Below are 14,424 nucleotides of genomic sequence, written 5' to 3'. Positions count from 1 at the left end.
TGAGTATCCAAATCAATCAGAGTTCCCTCAATTTTCTCAACTATTTCATAGGGCGGTGCAGAAGGAACTACTGTGTTCTCCAAACAACACTGACTTCCCACTGATTTACGACTTCGTAATTCTAAAAGCTCTGGAGCAGCGAGAGCTGCATCCGCAAAAGTCGCACAGGGGTCAGAGGGAGGGGGGGAACACTTCGGAGTGGGGGGGAGGGGCGAGGGGGTACAGATTCGACTTGCCCTCCAGATCAACAGATCCGGGGCCGAAAGCATCCTTAGGTTTTCTAACTTTATCACATAAAATCCCACATGAGCCCTTTTCCTCATCAGCCCGAAAAGGCGGGGGTGCCGCCTGAGTTTGCAACAGATTTTTTTCAGCGGGCTGCAACGTATTCAAGGCAGAATACACTGCTTTCCAGGTGATTACCAGCTCATCTAAAACCAGGAACTGAAGGTCTTATCAAATTTTTAACTCTTCCCCCACTCTAGCCCAGACAGCACTATCATAAGTGCCAGCAGTAGAAAACCAATTACAAATTTTTATAATTCACACTAACAATTTCACTAAATTCGATGAAGACACTGCAAAACCTTGTTCTTTTAAAATTCGTTGCAAAATCTCAGCATACAATTTATGTTCCTTGGAAACTGGTTGCCCCATGTTACCGCGATTGCTTACCTATTCGTTCAACAGAAAGTAATGAAAATAAATTTGTAGCGAGCGTGCTCGTCTTCCCCCGACGGTCAATCTCGGAGCCACCACCGGAATTGTAAAACTTATCTCCAGCAGTAATCCTGACAATTGCTTTTTTCAAATGCAAAAACCCAGTTCGGGCGCCATTTGTGGTGGTTAAGACAGACTCCAGGGTGAGAAGCAAAGGAATCATTTATTATGAGAAAATGCTCCCATGTATACTTTAACAGTGAGAGTTGAGAATAAGCAGTCGGGGTACAGAGTGTAATAGGCAATAACCAGCCAGGAAAAGAATTTAGAAATTCTTCAATTTATTTGAGGTAGGCGAGCAAACAGCGCTGGGCGGCCGAGATCCAGCGCCAGGCAGCCGGAGAGTCTGTGCTCTGCCAACGGCGCGCACGCGGCTCTGCGTGGGGGTGCCTTTTATACAGTTCTTTTTCCCGCCGTTCGGGGGGTCCACCCCTCTCGGAAAATTCCATCCTTGTCCTGCCGTTTCCATTCTCTTTCCCGCCATTGCCGGGGGGGGTGTGTGTCTGTCTGTCTCTCGGTAAATTCCATTCTCTGCGTTGTTGTTGTTGTTCTCTGGGACTTGCACAGTCAATCAAGATGTTATATAACTTATAGTTCTATCTACCTGATATGGCCGTCAGCATTTAGCATTAAATAACAAGGTATAACTTCCAACATTAACCATTACATAACAGAACATAACTACAAACATTTAACAAACATTGCAGCTTAACACCCAGCCACATACATTCACATTTGATCAGCAAATTAAATTCCTGATTCACCTATAACACAGAGTATAAACACCACTCACACCTGCTCCTTGGCACATACACAGACCTTGGGTTCCCAGGATGTAGCCAATCACACACCAAGCACACGATAAACTGTGTTCTGATTTTTGTCAACATTCACAGTGCTGCTCACAGCAAGCCCTGGCCCTTAGCTGGTCTCATATTGTTTTGTCTCCTTCTTTACAGATAGAGGAGGCCCTTTTTCTTTTCCCATGGCTATTCTCCACAGGTGGTGGCACCTTCCAGCATTGGGATACACATTTGGCAAAAGCCACCTGGTTAGTTAACATTAGAGGATCTGCCAATCAAGCTGGCCCTGCCCAATCAAAACATCTGCGTACTGTAGATGGGGATAAAGTCCTATTCGATGTGCATACAATACATATTCAAAATATGCTGGGGAAGACAGTCTGAGTTATTCCTGCCTTGGGTCAAAGTAAACCCATTTGTGGGGTTGCTTTTGCTCAAGGACCTGGGTGCACTTGGTGGGTGATGCGGAAGGATGGGGAAATCTGATGTGTAGCTCAAGGGGATTTGATTTTGGGTGAAAATAGCCGATGAATTGAATTGTATGATGTTAATTGCTAAATAACCCTGTCATTGCATATCATAATCTCTGTGGTTGCTATATATCATACTAATGGCATAATTTTAAGAATCACCCAGGTTAATGAAAAATGAACTTTTATTAAGCTGTTCTGGTTTGTTTTGGTGGGTTTTTTGGTAGCGGGAAAGGGTGCCAGGAGTGGCTCCGGTAAGAAGCTGAGAAGCTCCCCCTGCCCCAAAACCCAGCCAAAGAGCCATTAGAGGAACAATAAATGCGCCTCAGCGATTAACATACGAAAGAACAGCTATAACACCTGAACAGAGAAGCACTTAGGGGGAGAAAAGTGGTGCTGGGGAAGGAGAGCGGTGCTGGTGGTTGGTGAGGAATAAGGGGGAAGAAGGTGCCCTAGCAGAAGTTTCCCTGCAACCCATGGCGAGATGGCAGGCTGTCCCCCTGCACTCGTGGAGGAATGTGGTGGAACATTCCCTGAAGGCACCAGGAGGGGTGAACTTGACCACTGGACTTGGATTTTGTGGCCAGATGTCCTGGTTTGAGCCAGGATGAAACCAGTTCTCCTTTTACTGATTTTTTTTTTTTTTTTCCCTTCAGTAAGCTTTCTTTTAACTAGCAGCAGAGGTGGTGGCAGCATCACGGGCGGGAGCAGCAACAGTGGCAGCAGCGTTGTTTGTGGGGGATTGGCAGTGAGTGGATGTTATAGATTGTGGCCCAATAATTGACAGGAACCAGTCCAATTAGTCAAATTAGTTTATTAAGCAAGCGGCAGCAAACAAAACAGTGCTGGGCGGCCGGGGGAGTCTTTGCTCCGCCAACGGCATGCACCCACTTCCCGAAAGTAGCTGATTATATACTCTTCTGGTTCCCGTATATGTGTCATTCCTGGTATATTCTGTGTCTGAGCGACGTGTTGCTAGGGGGTCGGTCTTATCCCGCCTCCTGGTGGTCTTGAGGCTGAAGGCTCCTCATCTTCATCGGTGTCCTATGGGTGACCCTTTACAGCTTATCGCACAACTTAGCTCTTCCCTTTTGTGAGAAACGTTTGTCGCGCCAATGAGCAGGCCCACACAGATCCTTCAGCGAAGCACAGTTTATTTACATCCTTGCAAGAATGGGTGACCTAAGCAAGTAGGCACACCTATAGCAAGGTGAATAACGGTTTATATTCCCTATTCCTGATGCAAAATTCCCTCCCCTGTTTCCCCACTGGCTGAGTACTCCAGGGTTTACAGCCTATCCGACGCTTCAAATTATCCTATAAATTTCCCGCCCCTGTTTACACATTCCATTCTAGCCGTTTACTTTTTACCTTTTAAGGTAAAATTTTGACCTTTCTTGCCCCCTTGGCTGTCTTCCCAATTAACAATCTACTGGTGTCATCCTGCCCTGAGGAGCAACATAGAAGTAGCTTTGTTCGGCCTTATCTTGGGCCATAAATCCTTCTCCATGTTCAGATCCCCCAGATGGAGCCCAATTAAGTCCCTCAGTTTCTTGGCCCATAAACCACTCCAGGTGTCATTGGAATTTGTAGATATCTCACTTATCTCAAACAAACAATTATATTCCTAACACTAAAGTATATATATTTATGTGCTCAAACAAACTATATATTCCTAACACTATAATATATATATATATATGTGAACCAAACCAACACTACGTTTCTAACACTAGAATGCAAAATCAACACTACATTTCATTTCTAACAATTCCCCCTTCTTTTATTTACCCTACTGTTGCTTTTTGCATTATCTCAGGTTGTTTTTGTAAGATGCCTCTAGTTCGGACAACGTGATTTCACATCTTTCTTCTGGATTTTGCTCATCTAATAATAACATTGTGTCAGCATATAAAGGTGGCTTTAGAGGCATTTGCTTTGATAAGGCAGTTTCAAAGAGACGTTAAACAAGGCCTTATACTCATAGAATTATGCAACATCCTATTGCATTATAATTAAGGATGTTAAATGGAAATTATCGTCCCCTTCCATTTCCCAAACCAGGACTCTAACCATCCAGTGAGTGAGCTATCTATTCCCAAATTTTCTGCTAATTCATCTGCCAGAGTAGTGAGTCCTTGCAGTGCCTTAGTTATTGTACCATCAGGGGCAGTATTATTTGAAATAAAAGTACAGCACTTATTCCCCAGCATTACACATACACCCCCCTTTTCTGCCAGTATCATGTCTAATGCTATTCTATTTTCCCATGCCATCCTATTGGTGGCATCCAGTTGTTCTGCAATTCCTTTGACTGCATCCCTCGTATCCACGTTTTTGTTGACTTTTACCCACCAGAACAGGAAGGACTCAAATCCTGCAGCTATCTGATTTCTAGCTTTGTGTTCATCGGGAACTCCCCTAGGAACCCCAATAGCATCAATGTAAATCTTATCATCAAATGATATCCCTAGACCTCTCTTTATTCTCTGTCTTTCAACATGAGGCTCTTCTACATATGCCAGGGTGAATGGAATGGCCAATTGAATAAGAGCACACGTACCCTTCCAATTGTAAGGGAGCACAGACGTTAGAATTTTTCTTCCACAATACCACCACAGATCTGCCCTGGGGACACTCATAGCTGAATAGCTTCCTGCTTTGTCACCAGTCACATTCAGTGACTCGATACACATCTCCAAATCTCCAAGATACCTGGCAGCATTCACATCTTGTCGTGAGAGACAAGCTGTATGGTTACCGGGCACTACAGAGAAAGCAGGAGGCACTCTGAGGTCCTTGATCTATACAGCAGGAAAAAGCAGCGATAGAGACTTGCAAGCCTCATCACCCCATGCAGTTGTGTCTTGATATAACGCAATCATGCATTTCATTCCCTGTGGGTCTTTGCTCCACCCCAATGAAAAAGGAACTATCCTGTGCTATAGGCCTCCCTGAGGCACATGCATACACTGTATATTTGACCCATTCTACCCAGGCATTTGTGTCTCCATATCCAGTTTCAATTTCAAAGGTTTGCTTTATATCCTTAACCTCTGTCAAGGTTACTACTCTTGGATCCACAGACAACTCACTATTATGATGATCCCCCTCATTTTCACTAAAAGGTTCTCTTCTCCTTTTATGCCACAGAACCTATATTTTTCCACACAACAGATAAACATTAACCCAATAACTGCAATAACCCAATAACTACAATAACCCAAATTACTACAAACTCTACTTCATCAGTTAGCATGGATCAATTTTAGTGCTTCTTCAGTTTAAGGCACAAGGGGTTTCAGTTGGGTAGGCCTGCCACTGTTCTTTCTCAGGTGGAGCCTCTACTGGTCCTTTGAGTCGGGTATAATGAGTCCACCCTTTCTCAGCTGTCCGGATGGCAGTCTCTGTAGTTAACAGAACTTGAAATGGTCCTTTCCAGGTTGGTTGGAGTTTGGCTTCTTTCCAGGATTTAACCAGGACCCAGTCTCCAGGCTAAAATCGAGGCACTGCAGATTTCAAGGGTGGAGTCTGCGCCAAGAGCCCTTGGTGCCTAAGGAAGGACAAAGAAGACCACAACCCGAGTATACAGTTCTTCAGAAAAACATCTTTAGTTTTGAATTGTGGAAGTCCATCACCTTTGCCTAAATATGGTAGTCCAAACAGCATTTCATAAGGTGACACCCCTATGTCTTTGACACTCAGTCCAAGGCAATTTAGTTTACCCAGGCTGTTCATTAAATCTTGCAACACTTGGGAGGTAAAGTGACTTCCTTGATCTGAATCAATGTTTTCCACTATCCCATATCTGGGAATAATCTGTTCCAGGATTACCCTTGCCACTGTTGCTGCAGTAGCAGTATTGAGGGGAAATGCTTCTACCCACCCTGCTAGATGATCTGCTAGAACCAGTAAATATTTAGCTCTGCCTATCTTTGGTAATTCAGTAAAATCAACTTGGATACTCTGAAAACGTCTTAAAGCTAGAGCTCGCCTCCCTGTTGGTTGCCTTTTTAGCACCTTTTTGTTGATCTTTCTACAAACCATACATCCTTCACAAATCTGCTTAGCTATTGTATAAATTCCAATGCATCCATATTTTTGTAGCACCAGGTCACACATGGCTTGTGTTCCCCAATGGCTACCTTGATGCAGAACAGCTAATATTTCCCCCATGGTTTGTTTATTTAACATTTCTCTACCATCTGGGAGTAACCATTTTCCATTCTGTTCTGTTGCCCGCAGTTTCTTAACTGCCTCTTTTTCTTCAAAAATTGGAGTTGTCTTTAGAGCTGGCATCTCAGGAATGAGACAATTCATTGTTATTACTTCTGATTGCATGGCTGCTTCTCGAGCAATTTCATCTGCCAGCCTGTTCCCTCTAGCTTGTGGGGAGTTTCCTTTCTGATGCCCATTAACATGCACTATTGCTACTTCTTCTGGCAGCATCAAATTCTGCAGCACTTGCTGAATAAGTTCTCCATGGACCAACTCCTTCCCTTTACTGTTTACCAGTCCTCTCTCCTCCCAGATTTTCCCAAAGGTATGCACTACTCCAAAGGCATATCTGGAATCAGTGTAAATTGTTCCTTCCTTGTCTTCTAGCACCAGTAGTGCTTGGTTGAAAGCATATAACTCACATGTTTGGGCTGACCATCCATTAGGTAACTGCCCCATTTCTTTGACTTCACTGCTTACCCCTTCTACAATAGCACATCCATTGTGCTGATTTCCCTGAATTACTCTTGAAGATCCATCTATAAATAACTGAAGTCTCACATATAAAGGTATATCCTTAAGATCTGGTCGGACCTTGGTTTGGTATTTTATTAGGTCCAAGCAACTATGTTCTGAGTTTTCATTATCACCTTTTCATAAAAAGGAGGCAGGATTTACTTGATGTGGTGTGCTTACACTTAATTTCTCCCCAAAAGTTAAATTTTCTGCTTTCTTCTACCAAAAGGGCAGTCGCTGCCACTGCCTGCACACACTCTGGCCAACCCCGGGATACTGGATCTAAAAGTTTAGACAGATAAGCCACTGGCTCTTGCTTCCCCCCCCATTCTTGGGTGAGAACTCCCAGAGCTGCTCCTTTATCCACCGTGACAAACAGACAAAAGGGTTTATCTAAGGATGGCAGAGCCAAGACAGGGGCCATTATTAGACTCTGCTTCAGTTCTTTGATTAGTTTTACTTCATCATTAGTCCAAATAAGAACATCAGGTTCCTCTTCTAATAATTTGAGATATAAATATTTTGTCTTTTGTGCATAGGCTTCGATCCACAGGCGACAATACCCAATTAGACCTAGAAATTTTCTCAATTCCTTTTTTTTTGTCCGGGAAAGTGGCAGATTTACGACTCCCTGGATCCTTTCAGGGCTAATTCTCCGCTTTCCTTCTGAAATAAGGTGTCCCAAATATTTAACCTCTTCCTCCACGTATTGGAGTTTTGTCTTTGAGACCCATAGGCCCTGTTTACCCAAAAAAAAATTTAAAAGTGAATCTGTGGCTTGTTTTATTTCTTGCCGTTCCCTTATCTATTCCAGCCTTAGCTTGTTCTTTTAACACATTCATAGAAATAACCATACATTCTGAGTGAGTTCTGATTTGCAAGCCCAATTATATAATCATGTCCCTGACCAATAGGTTACCACCTGCCTCAGGAACATATAGCAACTGTCCCTGGGCTTTTCTATTTCCAATTTTAAGCGTTGTAGGTTCAAATGTAAAAACTCCAAACTTTTCTCCCTCTATTCCTGCAACAAACACTAGTTGACAGGTTAACTTTAGCCCAGGAGGAGCATAGTTTAAAGAAGTTCTGCTCGCTCCTGTATCCACCAAGATTACTTCTTCTTCCTGGGGTCCCACCTTTATATTTATCAAGGGCTCTGGGTGCGACTGAGAGAACCCCTGAGTTTCAAGATGCATCACTGACATCACCCTCCCTTCTCTCTTCAAGTCTGGGCACTGCTTTTTAAAATGTCCCAGCTTGCCACAGTTAAAACATCCAGCTGAAGGGAGGTTACCGGACAATCCTTGCCCTGATAATTTCCTACTTCATTTTGCACTTCTCGCTCTCATTCTCCGTTCTCTCCTTCCTCGGCTCTGTTTCCACTCTCTCTCTCTCTCTCTTGCACTATGGGTTCGAGTCTCTGCTTCACAACCTGGTCCATTGTACAAACCATTATTTTAACCTTCTGTTTCTGTTTTGCTTCTTCCCGATTCACGTACAGTTTTTGTGCTTCTCTCAATAACTCCTCAAGCGGTTTTTCACTCCAGCCTTCTATTTTCTGCACCTTCTTTTGAATGTCTGGCAATGCCTTAGTAACAAAATGTATTTTTAACAAACCCTGGGCCACCGGATCCTCAGGGTTCATGCCCGAATATTTCCTCATCTGATCCCGTAACCTTTGTAAAAAATCTGATGGGGACTCATCCTTCCCTTGCTGGAGTTCAAATGCCTTAATCAAATTTTGGGATCTCGGGCAGCCTCTTTAATTTCCTGTATTATTAGTTCCCTCAGGTCTTTCATATTATTCCGGTGTACAGGGTTATTATTATTATTCCAATTGGGATCCACATTGGGGAATTTCTGCTCTGCGGGAACTACCCCTTGCCTGGGGGGATTTTCTCCTTTCCCATTCTTGCAGAGCCGCCTGTCTAATCATTCCCCGTTCTTCTCCACTAAACAGAATATTCATGATGGACGTTAATTCTGCTCAAGAATAATAATTAGGACCCAAAAATTGATCTAATTGTTCGGATAAGCCAACAGGGTCCTCAATCAATGATTTCATTTACTTTTTAAAGTTCCACACCTCAGTGCTTGTCAGCGGGGCACTGACATATCCCACCTGTCCGGGACCAAGAGGTACTTCCCGGAGGGGAAACATAACTTCCACCAAGCCTGCCCATCGGTGGTTGCCCCCTTGTATGAGAAAACTCTCCAAATCTCTTTTACATTGTTCCAATTCTCTTCTCAATTTTGGAAAATTTGTCAAAGGGGAAGCACTCACAGCACTTGCAGCTTCCTTGTAAGTGCTGTCACAGTGCTCAGGGTGCTGTAAAGGGGGAGAGGAATTCACAGGAGTGTGTGAAGTAGAGGAATAATTTACAACACTCTCCTGGGGCTTAGGGTTGTGAAGAGGTGGGGGAGAGTTAACAGGACGGTCCTGGGGACGCTCTGTAATCCAGCACAGAACATACTCACGCTCCTCCAAAAAAAAAAAAAAAAAAAGGAATTTTTGCATTCACACAGAAAAGCAAATCCTGGCACAGCCAGCTATTATCCGACCCATACTTCGGCCAAAATACATGCCGCCCCTGTATGGGCTCCCATGTTCAGATAAACACACAATAGTTTATCATCGTCTTCTTATTCTTTCCCTTTAGTACCTGACATGTCTTCCCAGTACTTCCCAGTACTGCAGCATCCTCCCTAAAGGACTGTATGGAGGAATTGCTCCCGAGGATATTCCCTTATCCTCCCTAGGCCTAGCGCTTTTATTTCATTCCCGAGACTCTCCTTGCACTCTTTTGCTCTCATTTCGTCCTTCTCCGGCTGTTTTCCTCGCGGAAGAACAGAACCGCGAAGTTGGACTCCGCACTCGCTTCGTACTAATGTACGTCTCACTCACACACACACACATACGAGTCTCAAACCACCAGGGTGATACTTAACAGTCAGTTTTCTCACCCCGGCCCCGACCACCAAGGCAATACTTAACAGTCAATTTTCTCACCTTGGTCCGTGCACAGAATCTGCCTGGTCGATATCAAGGCGCCTACTTTCCTTTTATCCTTTATTTCCCCCTCTGTGGTTCGTGGGATCTGTTTATAACCGGTCTCGGGTCTTGGTCAGTCTCCTTGGAGCCAGCGCCGCCGATCCAGGAACCGCTGAAATCAACGGGGTGCACCTTTCCATTCTTCGGAGACGACGACTCCCTGGATGATGACTTCGATCCCGGACGAGCCCCCAAATTTGTGAGAAACGTTTGTCGCGCCAATGAGCAGGCCCACACAGATCCTTCAGCGAAGCACAGTTTATTTACATCCTTGCAAGAATGGGTGACCTAAGCAAGTAGGCACACCTATAGCAAGGTGAATAACGGTTTATATTCCCTATTCCTGATGCAAAATTCCCTCCCCTGTTTCCCCACTGGCTGAGTACTCCAGGGTTTACAGCCTATCCGACGCTTCAAATTATCCTATAAATTTCCCGCCCCTGTTTACACATTCCATTCTAGCCGTTTACTTTTTACCTTTTAAGGTAAAATTTTGACCTTTCTTGCCCCCTTGGCTGTCTTCCCAATTAACAATCTACTGGTGTCATCCTGCCCTGAGGAGCAACATAGAAGTAGCTTTGTTCGGCCTTATCTTGGGCCATAAATCCTTCTCCATGTTCAGATCCCCCAGATGGAGCCCAATTAAGTCCCTCAGTTTCTTGGCCCATAAACCACTCCAGGTGTCATTGGAATTTGTAGATATCTCACTTATCTCAAACAAACAATTATATTCCTAACACTAAAGTATATATATTTATGTGCTCAAACAAACTATATATTCCTAACACTATAATATATATATATATGTGAACCAAACCAACACTACGTTTCTAACACTAGAATGCAAAATCAACACTACATTTCATTTCTAACACTTTGAAGTGTTAAAGCACACCAGATGCCTGTGATTTAGGTATGTGAAGTGTCAAAACATTGTAATTTTTCACCAGCCTTTAAGAAAGCCTGATTTGATTAACAAACAGGATTTTATTTATTACTGTTATAGGTGAATCAGGAATTTAATTTGCTGATCAAATGTGAACGTATATGGCTGGGTGTCGGGCTGCAATGTTTGTTAAATATTTGTAGTTATGTTCTGTTATGGTTAATGTTGGAAGTTATACTTTGTTATTTAATGCTAAATGCTGATGGCCATATCAGGTAGATAGAACTATAAGTTATATAACATCTTGATTGACTGTGCAAGCCCCGGAGAACAACAACAACAACGCAGAGAATGGAATTTACCGAGAGAAAGTGACAGACCCTCCCCCCCCTCTGCAACGGCGGGAAAGAGAATGGAATTTGCCGAGAGGGGGGAGGACCTCCCAAAAACGGCGGGACAAGGATGGAATTTTCCAAGAGAGGTGGACCCTCCGAACGGCGGGAAAAAGAAATGTATAAAACGGACCCCCGCGCAGAGCCGCGTGCGCACCGTTGGCAGAGCATAGACTCTCCGGCTGCCCAGCGCTGTTTGCTCACCTACCTCAAATAAATTGATTACTTTCTAAATTCTTTTCCTGGCTGGTTATTGCCGATTACAATTTGGTGCCGTGACTCGGATACAGGCACTTGGGCACGGAGTTCCCGCCCCCGGGAGGGCGCCCCCGTCTTCGGACGGTCCCGGGGTCTGGAGCGGTCGAGCCGAATCCTGTATTCCGAACCGCGAGATAGGTGAGCAAAGAATTAAAAGATCAGATACTGCAGTTCCCCGTAATTCTTGTGCACGAAGATCCGAACGACGAAAGGAGGAAAAAAAAAAAATACACAGCGGTAAGCGGAATCCGTCTGGTCGGGGGGGGGGGGGGTATGGGATCCTGGGAGTGCGAGTGACTGAGACGTCCGGTCAGGGCGAACCGAGTGCGGACCTCCTAGTAGTGCGGTTCTCATTGCCCGCGAGGGCGTGAGCCACGAACGAGGGGAAGCGATTGGCGTGTGAGAGAAGGCACTTGCCGGAGAGTCGGTCCGCAGAGGGGACCGATAGAAAAATAGGGCTTCCCGGAAGTGGGGAGACGTACTTCCGGAGAGTCGGTCCGCGAAGGGGCTGATAGTAAAATACGGCATCCCGGAAGTGTGGAGACGTACTTCCCGAAGATCAGTCCGCGGAGGGGTTGATAGTAAAATACGGCATCCCGAAAGTGCGGAGACGTACTTTCGGAAGATAATTCTGTGGAGGGGCTGATAGTAAAATACGGCATCCCGGGAGTGGAGCGGGACAGAAGTTAACTAGAACTGATAAGAAGATCAGTACTGATAAGTAGATACCCGATAAGAAGATCAGTTGGGGGAGGATGGGGCAGAAGTCAAGTAGAACTGATAAGAAGATCAGTTTCAAGGGAGGGTTGCCAGCTATCCCTCCAGGTAGCCCTTTAGGGCTAATGATAAAACATTGGGAAGATTGGCCCTCTAGGAAAGGAAGGAGTAGAGAGAAAATGGTGCATTTTTGTATGGTAGTGTGGGGTGGAAGGCAGATTAGAAGAGATCATCTGTATTGGCCAGTATTTGGATCCTTTGAGGATTGGATATGCCAGGCTTTGAATATTTATGTTAACAGCAAGGAACCTCATAGCCTGGAGGAAAGTGAGTATGCAAGTTTGTGGATTCGATCGGATACTAGAACCTTTTTATATACCCTGCGAGGGGGAAAGGGTACAAAGAAAAGGAATAAGGAATTGGAGGAATTACAACTAATGTCACCCCCTTCTTACCTTCCTCCTCCCCCCCCCTCCTGTACCAATCCCCAGTTGTCCTGTCTCAAGGGATTCAGAAGTCACCCCCTCTTCTCCTCAGGAGCACGACTCTTTACCCTCATTACCTCCCATTCACCCTCTTAGTGGAGAAAATAGGAGGGTTACTAGGAGCCAAACCAGGGAGCAGGAAAGATCAGAAAGTCACCTCTTTCCTTTGAGAGAAATTGCAATGGGAGGTCCGCAGCCAGGGGTAGGATTTGTGTCAATACCTCTAAATTCAGGGGATGTAAGAGAGTTTAAAAAGGAAATGGGAAACCTATTAGAAGACCCTCTGGGAGTGTCTGAGAGAGTAGATCAATTCCTTGGCCCCAATACGTATACTTGGGATGAAATACATGCAATTTTGAGAATATTGTTTACAGCTGAGGAAAGAGAGATGATTAGGAGGGCAGGAATGAGAAATTGGGATCAAAGACATCAACAGGGACCCGGTGCAGATAATAAATGGCCTTCACAACAGCCCAATTAGGACAATCAAAATCCAGCACACCGAACTAACATGGAAGATTTAAGAGATATGATTATCCAGGGAATCCGGGAATCAGTTCCAAGAGGTCAGAATATCAATAAAGCTTTCAGTGAACATCAGAAGAAAGATGAAACTCCCACAGAGTGGCTAAGTGACTAAACCCTAAGTACTACGTCTATACAACTCTTAAATACTTCCAGGCATGGTGACTCCACCACTGCCCTGGGCAGCCTGTTCCAATGCCTGATAACCCTTTTGGTGATGAAATTCTTCCTAACATCCAATCTGAACCTCCCCTGGTGCAACTTGAGGCCATTGTCTGTTGTCCGCTCACTTGAGCCTTGAGAGCCATAAGGTCTCCTTTCAGCCTCCTTTTCTCAAGGCTAAACAACCCCAGCTCCCTCAGCTGCTCCTCATAAGACATATGCTCCAAACACTTTATCAGCTTCGTTGCCCTTCTTTGGACACGCTCTAGTAGCTCAATGTCCTTCCTGCAGTTAGGGTCCCAAAACTGAACAGAGTGAACTCGAGGTGCAGCTTCACCTGTGCCAAGTACAGGGTAAGATCACTTTCCTGGTCCTGATGGCCACACTATTCCTTATACAGGCCAGGATGCTATTTGCCCTCTTGGCCACTGGGGCACACTGCTGGCTCATGTTCAGCTGGCTGTCAATCAGCACCCCCAGGTCCCTTTCTGCTGGGCAGCTCTCCAGCCACTCCTCCCCAAGCCTGTAGCACTGCTGGAGGTTGTTGTGGCCAAAGTGCAGTACCCGACATTTGGCCTCCTTGAAACTCTTGCAATCGGCCTCGGCCCATCGATTGAGCCTGTCTAGATCCCTCTGTAGAGCCTCCCTACCCTCAGGCAGATCAACACTTCCACCCAGCTTAGTGCCATCTGCAAATTTACTAAGGGAGCACTCTATCCCCTCTCTTGATTATTGTCAAGGTTTGACTCAGGATCAGTGATTAAAGCAGCAACATCAATGCTCTTGATCCCCTCCCGCTCCCACCCAGGTAGGAAAAGGAGAGAGATAAGGAGGAGAGAGACTTGCTGCATTGAAAAGTAAACTAGGCAGCTTTAATTAAATATTAATGATGAAAGAAAATATGTACAATTATATACAAGTCTATGCAGGAATGTGCAAATCCCTATTGCCTCCCCCCCCCAGCCACTCCCATGGCACTGTCCTTAGCTGTGAGCAGTTCCGAAATATCCTGGACCGCTGCCAGGGATAGCAGCAGAGCAAACAGGAGATGAGGGTTGAGTTATGAGAATCAGGAATGCACAAGCGTAGCAATCAATGGTGATGGACAGACGGAGTCCTCCCCAGACGCCGGCCATGGATGGAAGAGAAGGGAAGAAGAAGAAGGAAGGAAGTTGTCTTCTGTGATCTCTGACCTTACACTGAGCTTACGTAGATATATG

At 45.0% G+C, this 14,424-nt stretch overlaps 2 protein-coding genes across 27 annotated transcripts in view; both read right to left on the bottom strand.

Moving 5' to 3' along the window:
• LOC127395203 (adenosine 5'-monophosphoramidase HINT1-like) overlaps window positions 1-14,424 on the bottom strand; it is a 213,788-nt gene that overhangs the window by 77,491 nt on the left and 121,873 nt on the right. The gene's annotated exons all lie outside the window — the stretch shown is intronic.
• On the bottom strand, window positions 2,793-11,773 carry LOC127395188 (uncharacterized). 2 transcript variants are annotated; one of them, XM_051641753.1, is made up of 2 exons: window positions 11,266-11,773; window positions 2,793-10,085 (listed from the first exon to the last, which is right to left on the bottom strand). In XM_051641753.1, the coding sequence occupies exon 2, from the start codon at window positions 6,668-6,670 to the stop codon at window positions 5,489-5,491; it is 1,182 nt and encodes a 393-aa protein (XP_051497713.1). In that variant the 5' UTR covers window positions 6,671-10,085; window positions 11,266-11,773; the 3' UTR covers window positions 2,793-5,488. The 2 variants fall into 2 exon arrangements, with proteins under 2 accessions (XP_051497713.1, XP_051497714.1); XM_051641754.1 differs by having other exon boundaries at window positions 2,793-10,021.

This window comes from Apus apus, chromosome W (genome assembly GCF_020740795.1).
Source record: "Apus apus isolate bApuApu2 chromosome W, bApuApu2.pri.cur, whole genome shotgun sequence".
NCBI lineage: Eukaryota > Metazoa > Chordata > Aves > Apodiformes > Apodidae > Apus > Apus apus.
Note: the sequence above shows the minus strand (reverse complement) of the source record. Positions and strands in the feature narration are given on the sequence as shown.

Coding starts and splice junctions, on each gene's coding strand:
- LOC127395188 (XM_051641753.1), bottom strand. CDS start 6,670: ATGGGGCAGTTACCTAATGGATGGTCAGCCCAAACATGTGAGTTATAT.